At 38.1% G+C, this 22,212-nt stretch overlaps 1 protein-coding gene and 1 long non-coding RNA gene across 4 annotated transcripts in view; both read left to right on the plus strand.

The window, feature by feature from the left end:
* Window positions 1-22,212, plus strand: part of LOC146513692 (uncharacterized) — a 296,792-nt gene that overhangs the window by 254,819 nt on the left and 19,761 nt on the right. The window lies entirely within an intron of this gene.
* On the plus strand, window positions 14,408-21,391 carry LOC146513700 (uncharacterized). Of its 3 annotated transcripts, none has more exons than XR_014875355.1 (6): window positions 14,408-14,642; window positions 16,279-16,330; window positions 16,642-16,829; window positions 18,086-18,259; window positions 18,337-18,517; window positions 18,598-18,700. XR_014875355.1 is itself a non-coding variant. In XM_085168468.1 (6 exons), exons 1-6 carry the CDS (start codon window positions 14,490-14,492, stop codon window positions 19,799-19,801), a joined length of 792 nt encoding a protein of 263 aa, XP_085024594.1. In that variant the 5' UTR covers window positions 14,411-14,489; the 3' UTR covers window positions 19,802-21,391. The 3 variants fall into 3 exon arrangements, 2 of the variants coding, with proteins under 2 accessions (XP_085024595.1, XP_085024594.1); XM_085168468.1 differs by lacking the exon at window positions 18,337-18,517 and adding an exon at window positions 19,688-21,391 and having other exon boundaries at window positions 14,411-14,642; window positions 18,598-18,708; XM_085168469.1 differs by having other exon boundaries at window positions 18,337-18,598.

Below are 22,212 nucleotides of genomic sequence, written 5' to 3' on the forward strand. Positions count from 1 at the left end.
CTGCATGCTAAAAGATCTGTTGTTAAAAGGGTTGGCGTAATAAGCAAATGCTTCAGCCAATACCTTTTGATTAGCCTTGTCTCATGCTTTCTTGCTTTGTGGTAGATCTTTGTTCTGTCTTCACTGAGATATTTGAATCTTTATACACGCATCTGTGCGATACCATCTGAATGGAAATCAGTGGTATCGCACATCACTACTATCTATCGCCCATTTGCTAGGAGTAAGGGCGCCCTCCGTTTGCAAGGTGCGCCCGTTGCTTGCGGCACAGGGAGGAGAGGGCGGGGCATTCTCGGCTGGCAGGAGCAGCATCTAATAACCAACTCGCAAAATAAAGCAAAATAAAAACAAACCAACAAACACGAAAACACCAGACATTATGATACAGACTTATAATTTGCACCGATTTAAATTTAAATTTAAATAGTTAAAAGTTGAACTGTGACTAAAACCACTGGTTTTTGTATTATATGATTTATTTATTACATTTTATGTGGAGTGAATAAATAAAAGTATATTTACTGTGGCCCCTAGAGACAAAGCACGTACAAACTTCAAAACATGTAAAAACTCAGAAGCACGTAAAAACTCCAAAACACGTACAAAACACAACAGAAGTGCTCCAGGATGCTAGGCGCAGTGTTGAGCTTTTGTTACCTAGTGGCTACACAAGCCAGCAAGTACCAACGACCGGATTTGGTGTGTGGTAGTAACAGGTAAATGAACATTTTTCTTTAAATTATTTGAATATATATGAGTGCTTGTGTATAAATACACAAACAATACACATATGCTTTCAATTGTGTAATTTAAGTGATCTAGGTAGCTCTGTTTTGGAAGTTCAGTTAACGCTAGAAATGTGTTTTGGAGTTTGTACCTGTTTTGTCTCTGGGGGCCACCACATATATTTATATATAAACATAAATAAATAAAACCACTTTTTTTTTTACATTAGTAATTCCTTTTGTGCATATTTTATATTATTGTTAATAATAAATCAATTAAAGCAACAAAACAACCTGAAGAGCCGGTTCGGAGCCGAAAGAGCCGGTTCTCTAAAAAGAGCCAGAAATCCCATCACTACTATACGCGAAAAGTGAACACGAGAACCCTCGGTGCGCCTGCTCGCTGCTGAAGTCAAAGTAAACTTTATTGTCATCTCCGCTACATACAGTACAGTATATAGAGAGACGAGACGACGTGGCTCCAGTTAAAGCAGTGCAAGTAAACAAACAATAAATATAAGAAGAGTAAGAAAATAAATATACACTTTAGGACGAGGTGTAAAGGGATCAATAACAGTTTAAAATTTATAATTTACAGTTTGATGATTTAAAGTCTCACACACAACCCGTCGAAAGGGGGGGGAGACCTGCTGCTTCCAAATAGAGCACATTTCATTCATAATGTTGTAAATCCAAGCCCATTATGTATTCATGGTTTGAATCCTGGGTTGTGTGAAATCCCAGAAATACACCTTAGACAAAGTGAATGAGGTGTAGGTTTATTAGGTTATGTTGTGGTCATCCTCGGGTTGGGGGATTTGTGTTCCAAGAAGAAATGGTAAAAATAGTAACAGTAACAGACTAAACTCCAAACAATACATTATGTTACAGATTTTAATATTAATTAGTCATTGTTAATTGTTGATTTATCCTGTTCTCATTGTATGACGAATTATGATGGTAGCCGTTTGCAGACTATGCATACTCTCTCTCTCTCTTCATATGTGTGTGTGTGTTTCTCTGGTTCCAACAACAGTTTTATGTTAATGTACAATCCTTAATATGTTTTATGTGTGTGCGTGTGTGTGCTAGGACCGCCACTGCACACAGGTGTATCCCTGCAGTCCTCACAAAAGCTGAAAGCAGCACATTTCTCACCTTAAATTCCTTTGCACTAGTCTTTAACTTGGAAGCCCTATCTAATTAAAATCACAACTTCAGGAAGATGAAAGGTTGAACAACATAAGTCCCTTGCCAGGATTGTGTAAATAATCCAAAACAAAGACATCATCTTTGCGTTTTCTGGTACCTTTTGCCTAAACACTGGAATTTAGTTTAAACCTGCAGGAAGAGACTGAGCTGAAGACAACGCAGAAGGCAGGATGTATCTACAATCCCTGGGTACAGTCTCTAAGTACTTCCTTCTGCCACCATCTGGGAGTAGATTTTACATCTAAAATCAGACTGTTCTCAGGCACACGCAGAATGAACTTTACTCTTCAGCTAAAAAAGCAATGAAAACGAAATTGCAAATTAAAATGACACAACCTTCTTATCTGACAACAAAAGGTAAATGTAAATATATACTTTTATGATGAGAATATGATTGCTGGCCATTCAGCTCACTGTTCTATAAAGGTTTTACTTTACAGTGTGTTGCATTATAGTTTCTACCATGACGTCTTCTTACTTTTCCACTTGTTTTTAATCATATCAGTGCATCAACAGTCATTTGTAATTCCCAGAGAGGGAATCCAGGTGCTAGTTAAATCTGAGCTTAAATAGTAGATTTACAAGGATAGCTACATGACATCACCATAAACAGCATATAACAGATTGTGGTAGCCACTGTGGCATGACCTTTTATTTTGTTTACTCCTTTTACATAGGTTTTTTTGTTTTTTTGCCACAGCTTTAAATCCCATCTTCATCGTGAGATGGGGTTTGTGTGCCTTGATGAGATTTACATAACAACTTTTCTCCCAAGGACCATGAGACAATGTTGACAGTTTTGGGAGAGCTATCTGCTAATTGGTCCATCTGTATCATATTTCAGTGAGAAAAAATAAATGATTTCTGTGCACAAATACCATAACAGTGATAAAAACTTTTCAGAGGTAGACCTGCTGGTGTGTTTCAGATTAATATAATGTTAAAATGATTAGTATAATATAATGTCTGACTGTTGTATGATGTGCTTTTTATGAAATGCTGTCTCAGGTTTATGCCAGATATAACATGGCATAAACCTTCCAAAAAGCAAAAACTTTCTCTCCTCGGTCCACAGAATATTTTCCCCCAAAATCTTTGGGATCATCAAGATATTTTTGGGCAAATGTGAGACGAGCATTCGTGTTCTTTTTGGTCAGGAGTCCCCATGGATATCATTTTTACCCTGCGTCTTTCTAACTGTTGAATCATGAACACTGACCTTAAATGAGACAAGTGAGGCCAGGAGTTCTTCAGATGTTGTTCTGGGTTCTTTTGTAATCTCCTGGATGAGTCACTGATGTGCTTCTGGAGTCATTTTAGAAGGCACTGTCATTTTCTCCATTAGTGTATACTGGCTCTCACTGTGGTTCACTGGAGTTCCAAAGTCTTTGCCTTGTAACCCTCTCTAGACTGATAGATATATATGACTTTGTTTCTCAGCTGTTTCTTTAGGTTGTTGAATGGTAATTTGTTTTTTGATATCTTTAGCTTACTTCACTTAGCCCTGGGTGTAGCTAGTGACACCCACCCAGTAGCTAATTGACCTTCACTTTCCAAAAAAAGAATCACAGTTAATTCATGATTTAACCAGGGGGTGGAATTACTTAATTTCATGTAAGACCAGGTAGGCTTGGATAGCTTTTTTCCCAATAATGAATAAAATCATAATTTAAAAAATGCATTTTGTATGTATTTGTTGTACAATTGACTAATATAAAAAAAAAATTCTAATATTAAAGATTTAAGTTTAACAAATATGCAAAAAACTGAGAAATGAGGTAATAGGCAAATAGTTTAACATTGATATCTAGTAACAAAAGTAATATTAAAGTTGTGTGAAAGAGCCAATCTATGGAAAGCAACTTCAGTGCTTTGCCTTAACCCATATGTTTAATTTCAGTCAGAGAGCACACTGGTGCTGTCAGTGTGAGATAAAACGTGATATTCCATCTTAGATGGGAGACTTTATTGAGCCATACATTTTTAAATCAAATGGATAATTCCAAATTATAAATTCATCAGTTCATTTGTTAATGTTCTCATTTGGAAACATATAACATGATTTCCTAAAATGCCGGGATTTCTTTTGTTTCAGAATCATAACATGTTGTTCGGTAACCTGCACTATTTCCTGCCTTGTTCTGGTGAAGTGCATTTCCCTCAGGATACTAAACACTGCTGAATCTTGTGTCATGTTTAGTCCTTTGAATGCAAGGGAGAATGACATTTTTTCCAGCTACTGAACAAACTCAACAAGTGAACAGCTGAGTAGACTGAATAACAAAAGGATACTGCAGTGCATGTAAACACACTCTTTCATACGTCTAGCCGACTGTGATAAACCATTGTAATGAAGACCAAGGCAGCCAACTATGTTTTACAGAAGAGTAAGAAATAAGAAATATAAGAGGATAAAAGTCATGATTTATTCATTGATGAAAGAAACCCTGTTATTTTATTTATGATGTCTTTAAATATAGCTCATGTGAATTAAATAAGTGATTGAGAATGGATGTTCCAACCTAGACTCTTGTGTTACACCCAGGCACTAGCATGATTGGAGTCATCTATTGTGTGCACATAAACACATCAATCACACATGCACATATTCAAAAACAGACATAAGTTACTGATGGGAGATACACTCTTGAGCCATGCGTCAGCTCTTTACTGGCTGACTCACAGCTCTAACTGGGGAAAAAACTGCTACAAAATGTTATAATGATGTTACAATAAAGTTGTAATTATGATAAGTGGTTACTGTTCCTTATGATTAAAAAGGCGATTTCTCATTGGGGGAAAAATGTGCAGGTTTTGGTCTGTAGGATTCAAATTATTATCAAAAGCAGGCTGGTGAAATGACATGCAGCTACACGTCACTGGGAGAATTGTCCTTTCACATTCATTTCTCAGTTCATTAAACCCAGTTTTGTGCTGAGCTGACATGTTAGTCTTTATATAGATGAGTGTTTTCAAATAAATTATTCACAAAAGCCAGAGGTCTTATTGTTTTCTTTTGTTTATTTTCAATTTTATTTATCATTATTGTGTTTTTTTTTACATTGTTAACATGATATTGTGGTGGACCACTGGAGGGCTCCACTCACACCCAGTTCTCAGGAAGTGTTGTTGCTGTGTTTTGGAGGGAAAAGAGTTCAGTTGTGTGGTGATAAGTAGTAAACGAGCAGTGTCAATCGAGAGCTCTCGTGTCGTCTGTGTTTACCTCCACATTGGTGACCCCTGACTTGAACATGTTGCAGTCCGATGGTATCGTAGTTGTAAAACAGCCGGGTGCACCCTGAACAGATTTCTTGTCTATGCAGGGTTAACATAACAGTATGTGCCAACTAGAGCAGGGCGATATTACCAAAAATATTTATCACGATATACATTTGAAAATATGCGATAATGATATAACTGACGATATAATTGACACTAGACAAAATGCTTTACAACTCCACAACTTTATTAGTGCAAAAAACCCCATCAATTTATTTTCACTTAAACAAGCAGCTGTTTTTTATGTGCATTAAAGTTATATGAAAACGTAACAGTGCAAATTCCTTGCTGACAGTTTATCCAAAAGGCATTTTGGCCGACATGTCCTCAGCATAACCATGTATAATATCCACAAAACTTAAAAAGAGGTTATACACACACACAATACAGTAATATTATGTTGAAGCACAGTACGTATCACTCCGCGAGGCGCCTGCCTACGATAGCCCTAATATGCTACGTCCAGTGGGGAAACTCCTGTGGGTAGCTTTGTTTCCGGTGTCCTATTCGTGCCCTGTTTACGGTCCAAAACAAGTTAAGCAAATGAATGAATCAATTTACGTTTCTATAGATGTCTTGGGCATTTACCCAATATATCTGTAAATGATGTTCATCGACTTGTCAATATTTATCCCTGCGCCTCAGGGCAAAAGAGAAAAGAGATTCAAATGTTATATTTCTCAGCTGTCCTGCGTTTATCGCGGGTGTTATGTTCTAAAAATAACCAGCGATAGGTGAAATCAAGTAGCCAATTTTATTTTTTGACGGTGCAAAACGTTTCGTGGACATACAGCACTGCACTTCAGAGTCACACTGCTAGGATCTATGCAGCGATTCTGTATTGTACAGGAGAGACGTCACGGAGGAGATCGTCTGCAGCGATCAGGGTGCAGGACACAATGTGATGTAAAAAAAAATAAGCATGCAAACTTGCACTAAAAAATCCACGAAACAGCCAGGTGAAAGGTGAACCGCGTTATAACCAGGGACCACTGTAATTTTGAAGGTAAGTCACAACATACCCTTCGTAAACACTAATGTATAGAAACCGTTACCAGCAATCATTCATTTTTGTGTCGCTTTTTTCACGGTTTGTTAACATGCTGTGGGGGTGTGTACTTGACTAGCTGATCTGACATAACGGGAAACATCTGGTTTGACTATTCTTCACCTGTAGTTTGAATGCTGAACATTTGCCTGTTTAAATCATAAGACCAGTCACTATACAGAGATGTGCTTCTGAATGTGGACAATGTGTCTTCTGCTGCAGTGATGCAGTTCTGCTTGTGTTGAGTGATGTAAACAACTGATCGATCTAAACGTCAAAATTGATCATTAGATTTCTTATGACACAACAGTGGTGAGTGTTCCCACCTTCTGCTCTTTGTAACTTAACGCGATCTTTCCGTTTTTTACCCATATTCTATCGCGATATTTCATTTTCCTATCGTTGCCCAAAATTACACCGGTATTACCGTGAACGGTATGATATAGCCCAGCCCTAGTGCCAACTACAGTGTAGTACCTCATGTTAAAGGATTTTATTCATTTACACCAATTAGTCATACTGATGATCCAATTTACTTAATAAGATGCAGCAATTTAATTATGAGGCTCAAACAGAGATTTATTTGGTAAAAGTAGCTCATAAATGTCTCTCCTGAAAGTAATGTTCCCAACACCTGACACACATCTATATGATAAATGTGGAGCTTCTCCTGTAACTGTAAATAAGTAAACTTTTGGCTTAAAAGATTTAAATCCAACTAACCATGCTAGAGCTCACTGATAAAGATGTTATAGGCTATATATAGACAAAAAACAAAACAAAAAAAAAAAACAACCAACTATATATATATATATATATATATATATATATATATATATATATTGTTGGGGGGGTTTGTTGTTGTTGTTGTTTTTTACTTTAGTCCATAAATTTGTCTAAAAATGTGTTTTTAATCAAAAGCAAAACTCAATCAATCAAAACTATAAATAATCTGTGAATAGAAAATACACGTGTTATCATTCCTTTTGACTGTTTCAGAGGTTCGTTTATTTTATATTTTTTAGCTTTGTTTATTTTCAACTTTAGCTTTAGTTTTTTTGTTTCTACCAAATCCTTATTTGTAATATATGCAGCTCTTTAGCCCACTGTGTCTGTTGTTAACGTGGAAATTAATGCTGTTCATCCCCTTTTTACATGTTGACATTTCATTCGATACAGTCATGTGAAAGTAGACTTTATGATTTGGTAGTTAGTAGAACCACATTTAGCAGCAAGAACTTGAAGTAATTGCTCTCTGTATAATGTTATCAATCTCTCACATCATTGTAAAGACATTTGAGTTCACCCTTTTCTACAGTGTTGCTTGGGATCATTTTCCTGAGGCATTACCTAATTTTGGACAAGCTTTAGCTGTTGGACAGATGATCTCACATTCGCCTCTAGAATACTTTGGTGCTGTTTCTGATTTTTTGCATGACATGCTGCACTCCATTTTGGTCTTGAATGTCCAAAGACATTGTTCCAGACGTCCCGTTGTTTGTCCTGTTGTCAGATGCAACTTTGCAAACCTATGCTTCTATACTTCTTAGATATAAGAGCCATTAGTAAACAGCCTGAGCACTGCATGTCACGGAGCTTTCAAAAGAGTTATAAATGCCCCCCCTGTATGGGATGATTCAAAATACCTGACCTGTGTTTTTGTCAGAAATTTCACAGTGAATTAAACTGTAGATTGAGTTGAAAAGTTTGACTACATTAAGGTTTTTCTTTTCATGCTCAGATTCTTAAACATATTAAAGTCTAAAACTTTAAAGAGAGCCTTGCGCTGAGCTATTGGCCCTAAAGCCACACAGCCAGGTTATCACATTCACATCCAGTGCCTTTGTGTCACTTTGCCATCTTTTTTTTTTTTTTTAATGAAATTAAAACACTCTGATGCATTTCTGATGAGGGTTTTGAGGGTGGTCCTAAATTTTTTATTTTTCAATATTTGAAGTCCACTAACTATAATTAGAGTACTGTCTGGTCATTCATATAGTCAGCATAGCTCAGAGGCAGCTGTTTCAAGTAATACAACTCTGGTGGACATGGACTGTGTCATTCATTACCAGAGGTTTTTTCTTGGAGTGTGTAAATGTGTAAAGTTGCAGTAGAACCAGAAAAATAGAAACATCATGTTCTGCATGTCCCTCTGCTTTGTCCCTGATTACCAGGCAGACCAACTGCAATATAAGCCATTAACTTGCTGTTGTCTTGTCTTTAGCACTATTGTGTGTGCTTAGGCAAGCCACTTAACACTCTCCAGTTCCATGAGCAAATCTCTGCACCACACATTGTACCACTACCTCATCACTTGCACTGTGTGCTTGGTGCCAAAGTAATGTCTCTGTAAATGGATGCATAGAAGCCAAATTCCAAATTAACTGACCCTGGAGCAGACCCAGAGTATCTGCCGCTCCCAAACACCAGAAGCTTTAAGAAAATCTGGACTTAGGAAGCTGCCAGAGAAACCATCTGTGTGCTGTGACTACATAAGCTCCATCAGCTGTGCTGTCACCCTTATCGCTGCGCCTCCATCTTAGCTTCAATATTTGAAAACGAAATGAATGCAAAGAGTAAGTCCCCTTTATAAATTTAGTATTCATGAAGGCCAGACTATCTAATCATATATTTTGACTGCATCAGTAGAATCAAATTCCCTTAAATGTGATTAATATTAGCTTCTTAGATGGTACTCCTTTCACCTTTTGTAGATTCCAGTAAATTTGAGAAAGCAGAAGGAAACACATTAACAGCTACTGGCTTTAATAAGCATTCCAGTGTGAATGCATGTTCATCAGAGCAAATTAATGCATATGCTAGGCAGTGTCTTTTTTTGCTTTGTCACTATTTCTTTTATAAAGGCACTAGTTATTGTACTGTAGGTAATTCAATTCAATTCAATTTTATTCATATAGCGCCAAATCACAACAACGGTCGCCTCAAGGTGCTTTATATTGTAAGGTAGACCCTACAATAATACATACAGAGAAAAAAACCAACAATCATATGACCCCCTATGAGCAAGCACTTTGGCGACATTGGGAAGGAAAAATTCCCTTTTACCAGGAAGAAACCTCCGGCAGAACCAAGCACAGGGAGGGGCGGAGCCATCTGCTCCGACCGGTTGGAGTGAGAGAAGGAAGACAGGAGGCATGCGATGGAAGAGAGAGAGATCAACGACAAGTATGATTGAATGCAGAGAGGTCTATTAACACATAGTGAGTGAGAACGGTGAGTGAAAAGGAAAAACTCAATGCATCATGGGAGTCCCCCAGCAGCCTTCACCTATTGCAGCATAACTAAGGGAGGATTCAGGGTCACCTGATCCAGCTCTAACAATATACTTTAGCAAAAAAGAAAGTTTTAGCCTAATCTTAAAAGTAGAGATAGTGTCTGTCTCCCAAATCCAAACTGGAAGCTGGTTCCATAGAAGAGGGGCCTGAAAACTGAAGGCTCTCCCTCCCTCCCCTCCCAGCTTCACATCAAACTAATGAAAAACTATTGGTAGTTCTGAGAAAAAACGAATTTACCTTCATTTTAGCTTCAGCGTTGTTGTAAATAATTTCTTATAATCTAGGCAGACATGTAAGTGTTTGGTAAGTTGCACATTTTTCTAATTTTTGAATGTGCTTCAGCACTTTCAGTTTGAAATACAGTAATGGGTTATAAAGTATGAACCAGATAAGATCTTTTCTACTGACACTGAATGTAATCCAGTGTGTATTCTACTCGGAATGGCAAATGACAAAATCAGAGGGAAGTTTGGAAAGCAGCTCTACAGGCTTTTAATGATCTGTGTAAGGAAGTGTGTCCTTTAGGATCACGGATACGGCCCTATCTAAGACTCAATGGCAGCAGACGGAATTACTTACTGGAATATGTGTCATTAGACCACCTAACAGGCAAGTTACATAGTAGGGACAATTTGTTTGTATGGTGTATGCAGGTTTGGATATTTCTGCTATTCTCTCATGGGCCCTGGTCTACAATGTAATCAGAATCAGAATCAGAAAGACTTTATTTATCCCCAAGGGGCAATTAACAAATATAAGCATGTCATTGCTACTTTACATATGAGTATTGCTAACTTTATCTCATAACCAGAGTGTCTGGACTTTCTTTGGCTTTTCTTGGGTTTCTATCACTCCACATAAGTGAAATACAGCCCTTCTGCCCAGCAGAAGTAATTTGGCACTTGTTATGTTTGGTTATTGGGTGTTTTTTTGCCGGTGTGTGTGGTTCAAGTACAAAAATGATGTCCAAAAGTTTTCATTTAGGTGTAGCAGTCTTATCAATATGAGAAGAAAAGAGGTGACCAAACCAAATGTAAATGAGAATATGATTCTTATAAGATTTTTTTTAAAAAAAACTAGTAATAGTAAAACTCCTGTCATGAAACTAAAATATTATAGGTGAGTTTACCAGGAAAGAATATGACCAGTTTCACCAAAATATGACAAGCCAGAAAAAGAAACCAGCAGATTTCTGCGACAAAGTTCTTTGAACTGATTGCACAGAACCTGTGTGCCATAAATGGGGGAGTCTACTCCCCTTACACAGAGCAAAACTGAAGGCAAAGGATCGCAGGGAAGATACAAAGCTTTTTAGATATGTGTGGATCAAAACTGATTGCAATACATTTTCCTAAAACATTTACCCAGCATTAATTATTTTATGCTTTTACCTGCACTTCTGTCCATTATAACAATCAAAATAAAGCAGAGACTTGGGACAAACTCTTATTTCCTCCCCACTCCTGCCCCTCGATTTCCATAGTTTAATATTCTTGCTCTTTTTTGAACTTAAAAATTATTCAATAAAACCCAGAACTCTGTTTGTTTTTCCTCTATGATCCCTGAACTTAGCTTAGATTATTAGCTTTCATTGAGAAATGCACTTTGCTACTTAAGTAAAGATGACTCTGCTGCAAACACAGCTGTTTGGGGCTTTCTGCACAGTGAATTGTGGAACTGTTCAATCCAGAGCTTCAAAGCAATGAAAGTTAACGAGACCTCCTTTTTATTAACTTCATTGTCTGCAGTGTTGATGCCTCTATTTTATTTTTCCAACTACTACCAGGCTCTGTTTGTGAGGTTATTCTTGGTCAAAGTCTCAGGTATTGTACACAGTGGCCACACTGGCATTTGTAGGAGAATATCAGCTTATTTGAGTGTTTGTGCTGTTAAGCTACATACATTCCTGCTACCATTATAGGGTAGAAAAGCAGAAGAAAATGAAATACTCTGTGGAATGAGTCACTGTTAGCACTGTCAACCATTGCAACAGCCAGGAATTAATTCAGGGAAGACATCACATTTTTAGTTGACAGAGATTTACATACAGTGAGAGAAATAATTATTTGTTGCCCCTGCTGAATTTGGAAGTTTTCTCACTTACAAAGAAATAAATCATCTCATTTTAATGGAGAGAGACAAAACATCAACCCAAAATCTCAAAGCTATAAATTGATTTGCATGTCAATACGTGAAATAAGTATTTGATCCCCTACAACCCAAACAGAATTCTAGCTCCCACAGATTAGTGATTGCAGTCAGTTAATCAATTACAGATATTCCTAATCTCAATTTGTTATGTGTATAAAGCACACCTGTCTACAGAATCAATTTCTTCTTTTCCACCCTCTCCTACACCATGGGCAAGACCAAAGAGCTGTCATCAGAGGACACCAGGAACAAAATCGTAGACCTGCACAAAGCTGTCTGTCGCCCTTGATCTGGAGCTCCTACAAAAGATCTTGGCTCATGGATGAAAATGATCAAGAAAGTTGGTGGATCACCTCAAAACTACATGGGAGAGCTTGTTAATGATCTGAAGGTGGTTGGGAGCCATAGCTGGACTGGCCATCGGGCATACCGGGCATTTGCCCGGTGGGCCAATGGTGATTTTTCGTTTTTATGGGCCATGGGTTTTGTTTTGTTTTGTTTATTTTCGTTATGCTGACTTTTTACAGTCAGTTACAATAACTGTACTGCGTACTAGCTAGCATGACAGAGTTTATATACTGCTGGGCGGGTGCTATGATGTTATTGATGTTGAACTTGTTTTATCTTATTTTATTTATAAGGTTAGTTATTAGAGTTTCCAACCGTCCTGTAAAAAACGGAATCGTCTCGTATTCGGAGAGAATATTGCACGTTTTGTATTGAGGTGAAAAGGAACACAGTTTGTCCCGGACTTCAGCTACAATGAAAAAGACACAAAGCTGGAGTTATTCTGTCTTTGCTGCACAGCTGCCTCTTCTTCTCTCATTCTCTCCCCTCCCTCTCCTGTTTCTACTTCAATCATGAAACTGATCAATGATCAGCTGATCGGCTTTTCTCTCTTTTTGTTTATCACCCACTTTGCGCCAGAACGGGGAAACCGGCGGATGACGCTAAACAACAGCAGCACAATTAACCTTGATCAGCTGTTGTTAGAATTTATTTAATATTAATTTCTAGTATCAGCTGATGTTTTCTGGAGCCACAGCTGTAAAAGCTGCTGGTCATGATATCGGTTTGGTTATCTGGTGAGAGGGAAACATGAAGATGAAACCAGGAGATGTCCTTACTGAATCATCAGAGCTGAACAGGTGATGGAGAAACAGGTTTACCTTTTAGGTGACATGAATGAGTTGAAGGATAGTTATGAACTGTTTCTGAGAGACAAATAACACCAGAATCCTTTTTTTATGTAGCTGACAGCTGGTAACTGTGCAGGGGCGGGTCTAGCAAAGTTTTCCCAGGGGGCAGGTAGGGCATTAACAAGAAAAGGAGGGCACAAAGATATACTTTTCTTTCTTATTCTCATTTAAAATGTTTCGCTTTTAACAAAAAATTATCTGAATCTTACAACAAACATTTTCATCTGATGTCAAATGTATAGATTTCTATTATTGTACATAGTAATTTTTTTTAGGGTCCCATCATAATTTCTTCAGAAGTAGCTAAGTACTGTATATGATGACAGTATTTTCCCATATTTTCTAGATTCTGTACCAGTACTTTGTGTAAAATGCCATCAAAAAGTCAATTAAGTTATATTCTTTCTCACCTGTCTTTCTGTCTCCTTTCACTTTTTAAAGGTTGCCATGTTAGAAAAAATATTTTGCCCTGCCATGCTGTTTATTGATGTGGCAAATGAATGGTTTATGAAAATATATCTAAATCTGTCATCAGTAATTAGTAATGATCATGTCTCACCTCTAGTCTTCTCTGTCTTAATTTTAGGTTTTCACCATGTGTTGTAGATAGTTCAGGAGGTTAACTCGACCAAGCAGTCTACTTTCGGGTACTGTTTAGAATACCAGAATAGGGAGGATGGTGTAGGTTTAAGTTTATTAGACTGATACATATATACCAACAAGACAGTGTACATCACTGTGACAACAGCGTTTGTTTTCATTCAAAAGATTTATGGTTTTTCCTATAATACCTGGTGGGCCGGTCTCTAGTCAAAATGAGGTTGGTACTGTTGTTGTTGGGTTAGTTCTTAGTTGCACTGCAGCATGTGACAGTAATTTAAAGCTACATTTTAGCTGTTAGCAATGGCCATGGTTAAAGCAGCCATTCATTTTACCAGACAGTTTTGGTAGCCACCAGCAAGCTTCTGGTATAGTTCTGGCTGAATATCTGAGCACTCCTCTTGGCACAACTGTTGCAGTGCTTTTATACTTTGTGGTTTCCTGAGAAGAAAACAGGTTTAGAGTATAGCCCACAATTTTTTAAAATGATTTGAGGTCATGGTCCCGAAAGCTCAATGTCAGCGAGCTTGTCCTGGCAGAACACCAAACTGTGTCCAAGTTTCAGCTGTCTAACTGCTGATTTGAGGTGATGTTGAAGAACTGGGGTAGAGTAGAAAATAGCCAGTCATTAAAAGTTTACAAATAATTACAGTAACTTACAGGTTTAGATAAATATCCAGTGTCCAAAAACTGTGGGCAGAGAAGAGAAGAGAGTGGAGCCATGCGTGACTTTTTGCATATTTAAGTTTTTAGAGCAACTGAAGCAACAGCAGCAATTATGTGACAACAGTGGGCTGCAATGAAAAACTAAAACCAGAAGGAGGCAGTAATGAAACTTACAAGGATGGAAATTTAATGAAACTAGACGAAGAAGAAGAAGCGCAAGCCCCAGTAGAGCAAGCCTTCCCCCTGCTGGAGGAGTCGCGTGACGCCTGCAGATTATCTAAGAGCTCGCGCACAGGGACATATACAGTCCGTCATGAGTGCTGCTGTGAATTTTAAAAAATGCGGCTCTGTGCTGATTACAGGAGCCAGCCGGGGCCTCGGGCTGCAGTTAGTGGACAGTCTGGCAAGTGGACAGTTTTCACCTGGAAAGATAATAGCCACGTGCAGAAACCCTGGTAACGCACAGGTAAACACCAACATGAAACTCGTTGTATGCATTGATGGCGTAGCAATAATGGAATACAGCTGATGGACCATTCCAAAGACAGCTATTTGGATAATACAAGTGTGTATGTTGACTCCCGAGAATAGTCAAACAGCGATTCTTCGTATTTCAGTGAACGTCGCTTTGGTCGCGTTTAAGTAATCCGTCGGCGCATGCGTATTTGACTCATCTGTGCAGACGCGTGAATATAACACGCTGAAACGGAATAATTTCCCCCTTTCGTTAAAAAAAAAAATAGAAATAGAAATAAAAAGTATGACTTGGTTAAAAAAAACGCTAAAATGAACATTTCGTATAAGTTTTACAAGTTATTCGTAAAGTAAAAGAAGAGGTTAGGTATTTATTTTAAAAGATGTCATATTTTAGTAAAACTATAAGAAAAAAAGTGATGTATACTATATTGATCTTTTCTTTAAAACACCCACAATTTAAATTAAAATATGTTCTTAATAAAGATATGTTAAATTTAAGATTATTTCAAACATTGTCATGTGTAGGATAAAGGCTAAATAAAGACTTGTTTCCGCCAGCGCTGATCCATGTTTAAAGTGTTTGAGTAAAAGATTATCCTAGAAGTTTCCATACACCTATCATGGTAATTTTAACCCCAAAGTGGTCACGGCTGATAGCTCCCTGTCCCTGGGCCCGTTTCTGCTGGAGGTGTCTTCCTGTTAAAAGTCTGGTTTTCCTTCCCACTGTTGCTAAGTGCACGCCCAAAAGGCGTCTTTGATTGTTGGGGTTTTGTTTATTTTATTGTAGGGTCCTTACCACATGAATTAAATTCTATTTTATTTTTAGCTAAATTTTTGGAGTTTGTTAATATAAAAAAAGTGGCAACAATCTCAGTATACATGGGTAACATAATCGGAAATGACTTTGGCCTGTATGTTATAGTGGAATCTGTGTGTGAGAGAGAGCTTGTCTGATGGGATCTCATATTGTGTTACTTGTCATTATGCTTTTGTATCCTTATCCTATCAGCAGCTTTTGTGTCTTTATGCAGCATCAAAAATACAGCAACATTTCTTTTAGGTGACATGTTCAAACAACACTCCACTGACAAGGCAAACATGTTGACATTCAAGTAAGGAGAAAAAGTACACTGGCCAGTTAGTCTCCTCCTTTGAGCAAATACTGATGGTCACCAGAGGGCTGTACTATGAAGCAGGATTTATAATTTAGCAAGTCGTGTTGAGTCTGAATTTTAAATGTCACAAAGGTGGTGGTTTGAAATTGATACATTTTCACTTTTTTCGACAATATGCTCTGAGTGTGATTATGGATTTTCTGAGGAAGAAATTCAATTTGCATAAACTACCTGTGTATTTGTCACATTGCTGTAAGTGCCGCTAATAATTGGAAATTGGTCTTTTGCATCAGAAAATATGCACAGTGTCTGAATCAGAAAGCCTTTGTTACCAGAGAAAGTTGGAAACCAATTTTGGTCATAGCCGGTAAGGTTTTCTTGAGGCAGTTAACACAAACAGACCCTGGCTATCGTGAGCTTGGTTTGTAGTACGCCCCTCAGTTAACATAGAAATAAACAGGATCAAGACATCCTCCCTCACCGCTATCCAACTGTGCTTTTGACCTACAGGAACTTCAAGAACTGGCGGAGAAGCATCCCAACATCCACATAATCACTTTGGGTAAGACTGAGAAGAACATTGTTTTCTGTGTATAGACAGAAAAAATTTAGGAAAAATTAAAACACAAAGTCACAGTCTTTACGACAGGCCATCGGCCACTTTGTTAGATACACCCGTTGAACTGCTTGTTATTGTAAATATCTAATCAGCCAAACACATGGCTTAATGCAATTCATTGTATTTAAGATCTGAGCCACATTTCATGATCACCTTGTCCTTTTATGATTCTTTAGCCCCGAATTTCTTGTTGCTGCGAGTGTTGCATGATTGTTTTTATGTTCAGCTTTGATTAGTTTATGTCTCTTTACTAGACGTAGTGAACCAGGAGAGCATAGAGAAGTCTGTAGAAGAGGTGAGCAAGCTGGTGCAAGAAGAAGGTCTGAACTGCCTGATCAACAATGCGGGCATGAAAGTGGTGGCCGACTTTCATTCTGTTACCGCCGAGATGATGATAGAAAACTTCCACACCAACACTGTGGCTCCTCTAATGATCACTAAGGTATTTTTTATTTATATATTGTGTGGCTCTTGCCACCTTCTGTGCTGTGAGTCAGCTACTTAGTAGCTCTAAAAAAGTTTTATTTGGAACATTTTACATAATCAGACAGTGAAATAACCAAAAGAAAAGAGTGCAGCATTCTGTTTTCCTCAGTCGCCGCAAGCAGGACCCATGAGTGTTTCATTTCCTCAGTGCTGGAAGCCAACATAAAGACACGACCTTGATGGACAGAAGTAACAAAACTCTGTTGCCTGGGGCAGACTGAATGCCATAAATATTAATTAAAAGTCAATTATTTTGTTGGCCGCTGATTTTAGGGTGGACTACAGAGTAACCCTCCTGTGCTGGTAAAACTCAGGCACTGATCAGAAGCATGGCAGCGTGGCAGATTGTTCCTGACACACAGTTTGCTTCTGTTAAAGAACCCTTTCTGCAACTGTGCACGGCCAAATTGCTGCCCGGACGTCTTCTATAATCACCGTCTGCAAAGTTGTAAATGTAGTTTTAAATCAACACTACATCACACACTTTAGAGCAGACAACTGCTTCTCGGCCCTCTCTGCAGGCTTTGGGAGATAATTACACTTCAGATTGTAACAAAACTGAAAATGTCATCTTAGGTCTTTGTTTGTTTTTTGTTTGTCCCAGAGAGTTTTAATGACTGAATGATTAATCAGTAATTTGAGGAAAAACTTATTTTAACCTATAAAAAAACGAAAAGGGTGTAGCTGCCATTTGTCTTAAAAATGCTTGTTTTTAAATAGAGTTGCTTTGTGGAGAATCAAGCAGTTTGAAGCTGTCTGACTGTATTATTAGGGTTTTTTTGGAGACCCATCGTTGATCTCTGCTTTAACTTGTTGATTTTTCTTTTTTTGTTTTGATTTTTTTTAAGTAAAAATAATAATTAAATAAAAGCAGAATATTTCAGTAGCATCAGTAAAGTTTGAGAGAATTGAAGAAGTGTGTGTGGAGAATTGTGGCTTTTTGCCCGCTCCATAGAAATGCTGCCACCAGAGGGCAGCACTAGCGTCATCTCTAAAGACACAGTGTGAAATGTGTCAGTCTGACAAGTTCATATTTAAAATGTTAAAAGTATAATAATCAGCATGTTACAGAGCATATGTAAATATAAATATTAAACTACTAAAATAAAAACTATACATTTTATAGTTTTTTAAATAATTTTAAACCATTCATAAACTGTGACTTTATTGCTGCTTCCAGCTATAATGTGTGTGTCTTCTTTTTTCTGCCAGGCATATCTGCCTCTTCTAAAAAAAGCTGCATCCAGAGGAGGGGCAGGGGGCTCAGCTACAATGGGAATCCAGAGGGCAGCGGTTATTAACGTGACCTCACTGCTGGGCTCTGTGGAGCTCGCTTGGGGTGAGAGGGCCAACAACTTCAAATGGTACCCCTACAGGACATCCAAGGTATTGTTACTGTGATTTAAAGAATAATTACAGTTTATTTAAGCTGTGAGTATTTCGCATTAATATTGCTGTTATAGGTGTGTGGACCATGTCGAGTTGCACAAAACATTCAGAACAGTAATTATTGGCTATTAGCAGCTAGCAGGAGCTCCCAGCAACTTCCAGGTTAAAAGAAAGAAGTTATTAGAGAATACTGCATAATAAAAAGTAACGGACTGCTGAGGGACATCAGTTAACTTGGGTTAACTGTACTGTGATGTGAGTATGAAAAGAGGGGTCAAGGTGAAATTCTTTTTTTTTTGTGTTTCATGGTAATCTGTTTGTGCTTGTCTTTTTAGAGTGCACTAAACATGGTTAGTCGCTGCATGGCTGTAGACCTAGAGCCAGATGGGATTCTCTGTATGGCTATACACCCCGGCTGGGTACGCACTGACATGGGGGGGTCAGAGGTAAGGGCCTACTCTGAATGACTTTAAGGTACGCATAATCGATGAGGAAGACAGAGAGAATGCGTTGGACTTATTAACGGGCTGTACCACTGTGATATATACCGTAAATGGTGTGTGTGTGTGTAAAAACATGTCATGGATTGGAGTATAGTAGTTAAAAGGACTCAAATATAAGCTGCTGCTTGTAACTATATCAAGTCCAGATCCAAAATAACAAAAGCCTGTTGGTTTAACAAAAAAAACCCCAAAAGAGTCTAAAATACAAAAAGCACAAAAATAAAAGCAACAGTTGCCAGGGTATCCCGGGGCAGATCCAGGACACACTGGAGAGATTATATCTCTCGGCTGGCCTGGGAACGCCATGGTGTTCCCCCAGACAAGCTGGAGGAGGTGGCTGGGGAGAGGGAGGTCTGGGCTTTTCTGCTTGGGCTGTTGCCCCCACGACCTGGCCCCGGATAAGCGGAAGAAGATGGATGGATGGATGGATGGATGGTTAAAACACATTATGATGCAACAAAGAACACAGGCAAACTGGGGCTAAAAATAAACATGAAGTAATGAGGAGAGCAGAAATGTAAGAGAAGCTAAACACAGCTGAGCACAGTCAAGGTAAATGAGGAGGTTAAACTAGAAACAATACACAAAGAGTGTGATTAGCGAAGTAAAATAGAAAATTAAAAAGTAAATCTGAGTGAACTTAACTCAGGACAATAAGATGAAGGAAGACACTGAGGAATCAAACTCTGATACAAATAGAAACTCAAACTGTGAACTAAAGACTGAAAATGCTAAGTAAAAGACGCGAAACCTGAAAATGTAGATGGTTATAAAAGAGACCCAAAGAGAGACCTAACCTTATAATAAACAAGAATGAATTTGAATAACACTCCAAAACACACAAATACCCCGAGAACAGACCTGGGATCATGACAGAAGTGTGTGTTTCATTTGCTTTTCTGTTCTCTCCATCTCCTTCCAGGCTCCACTGAGTCCCGAGGACAGTATTTCTTTCATGTTGTCTGTGATTGGAGGGCTAACTGAAAAGGACCATGGCTCATTTCTGAACTTTACAGGAGAGCAGATACCTTGGTGAACTTGATGTCCATCAGTTATGAGAAGGATGACTGAGAATTCTTAACTCATCCTAATGGTTATTGCTTTTACTCTAACTATGCAAGAATGAATGTATCTATGGCTTTGATTGTGCTGCATTCCACTTTATAGGAGCATATCTACCAGAGCTTTTTCCAAACCGTTTTGCTTTGTCCCCTTCAAAAAGTGCACTGAGCCCTGCGGTCAGGGAAGCGCATGTTGTGTTAGTAAGAGAAAATCACAGACTAGATTTTACAAATGTTAGCACAAACTCCATGAACTTTTCGTCGCTCAGGGTGGGCCTGCTGTGTATTTTGGGGGGCAAAAAATAAAAAATGACATCTGCTACTTGTCTAGCTACCTCACTAGCTTATAACCTACTTTTTAGCCTTACTTTATTAGGCTTTTGGATTGTCTTGCTGTGAAATAACACCAGCCGTGGTGCAAATCGGTTCTCAGTCCACCAGTGTCTTCACAATGATTACATGTACAACAGATATCCAATAAAATATCCTACATAGGGACTATGTCTGTGAAGGTTCTCAGTCATCCAGGTCATCTTTGCAAGCTTTCTTTGCAAGCTCCTTTGACTACATAGGGACTAGGTTAGCAGCAGTTCGCAGATTTGCCCTTAAACCATGGTATGATGTTTAACAGCCGTATGATAATATTTCGTATTAGGATGGAGAATTTAATTTGCTCATAGTCATCTCGCCTGCTTGGAGAATAGTTCAGGCTAGTGCACCTTTCCTGTTTGTATTCCTTCAAAAGAAGTAGGGTTTATTAATTTATTTTCCCCTTATTTTGTTTGCTCCAGTGGGAGACTGTAAAAAGATGGAAGTCTTTTTACACATATTTGCTTTAAAAATTGTTTCAATTTTCAGTTCTAATAAATAATTTATTAAAACAAAACTGTCTTTTGGTTTATTCCTTAAAGAGTTATTGTGAATAATATTTATTTAGAAACTGAAATGAGGTGAAAGGATGATGTTCATTTCTTCAGTGGTTTTTTTTTTTTTTTTTTTTTTTTTGTATAATTTTCTAAACACATAAAGTAAATGACACCACAAGAACAGGCAGGCAAATGCACAAAACAGTTATTCTTTAGACTGCAATGAGTTCCTAAGACTAGGACAGAAGCGATAGCATTCATCAATACCATTAAGAATGCTAAGTTTATATATGGGTGCCACTGTTTAAGTAGTGGAAATGGATGTAAAGCTTAGTTTTCATATAGTCCATTAAGTGTTTTAGGTTGTCTCAAATTTATCTACTTAGTTTCCCTCAGTCAGTGAGTGAATCCAGTTCAAAGTGGCAAATGTAATGTTTGTCTATTTTTTGTTCCTAGGAGATACTTGTTGTTCCACAATAGCAAATATGGCCACAAGTGATTGTTTATTTAGTTGAATAGTCATTTTAAAAATGTGTGACAGTGTTTTTAAGATTCAACTCCAATACATACAAAAATCAGGACACTGGCAAAAATACCGTCAAAGAAGCTGTGACCCAGTTTCAGTCCTTTGCATGTTGAGTGTGCTTGTAGACATTTTAGTGGATTTAGCTTTGCAAAAATAAAGGTGTAACAATTGAAGTCCACAATGCCGTTAGTTATTGCACCTAGAAATTCTCATACCATTGCAACCCTGATAGGGAATTAAAAAACATTAACAGCTACAAAGAATGTGGGACAAGGTTGTAAAAGTATATGCCCCCTTGGCATCCTACTTCTGACCCCACCAATCTTCATACATCTCCATCACCATGGGTCAACACACTGGAATCAAATGATTAGTTCATTACCAGGCCTCTGGAGAACTTCAAGACATGTTGAGGAGGTCATTTAGCCTTTTAAATAAGCTGTGTTGGATCAAGGACGCATCTAAAACCTGCAGGACACCAGCCCTCGAGGCCTGGAGTTCGACACCTGTGCTCTAAAGCAATGGCTGTAGAAAACATGGACGGCACAACAGCAAAAATGAAGCCAAAATGTCTCTATTGCTCCCTGGTGTTTGGCTGCAGTATAGGTCATAAGCCATAAGCATCACTTCTGTGAAAGTCTTAACCCAAAACCAAACTGTGCCTCCACTGTTTTGCACTTTGATCAGAAGACACCTTTCAGCCATATCACAGTGTTGAAGAAGAAAACTCATGACTCATGCCCACAATGCAATGGTCATGTAATATGAAGTTCCCTGTGTGACGTTTTAAGTTTCAGTGTAAGTTTCATGAAGCAGTTCTTTGACTGGGTTTTAAAAAGTTGCAAAATAAAAGCAATGTTAATTCTGAGAGTGACAAGGAAAGGAGAAAGCTTAGTCATCAAGCTTTTCTTCCTCATTCTTCTAAAAACACTTTACCTGTCTTAAGTGTTACTTGATAGGCCAATTTTTACATACATTTCCTTTTCCCATTTGC

The sequence above is a fragment of the Neolamprologus multifasciatus genome, chromosome 7 (genome assembly GCF_963576455.1).
Source record: "Neolamprologus multifasciatus chromosome 7, fNeoMul1.2, whole genome shotgun sequence".
Lineage (NCBI taxonomy): Eukaryota > Metazoa > Chordata > Actinopteri > Cichliformes > Cichlidae > Neolamprologus > Neolamprologus multifasciatus.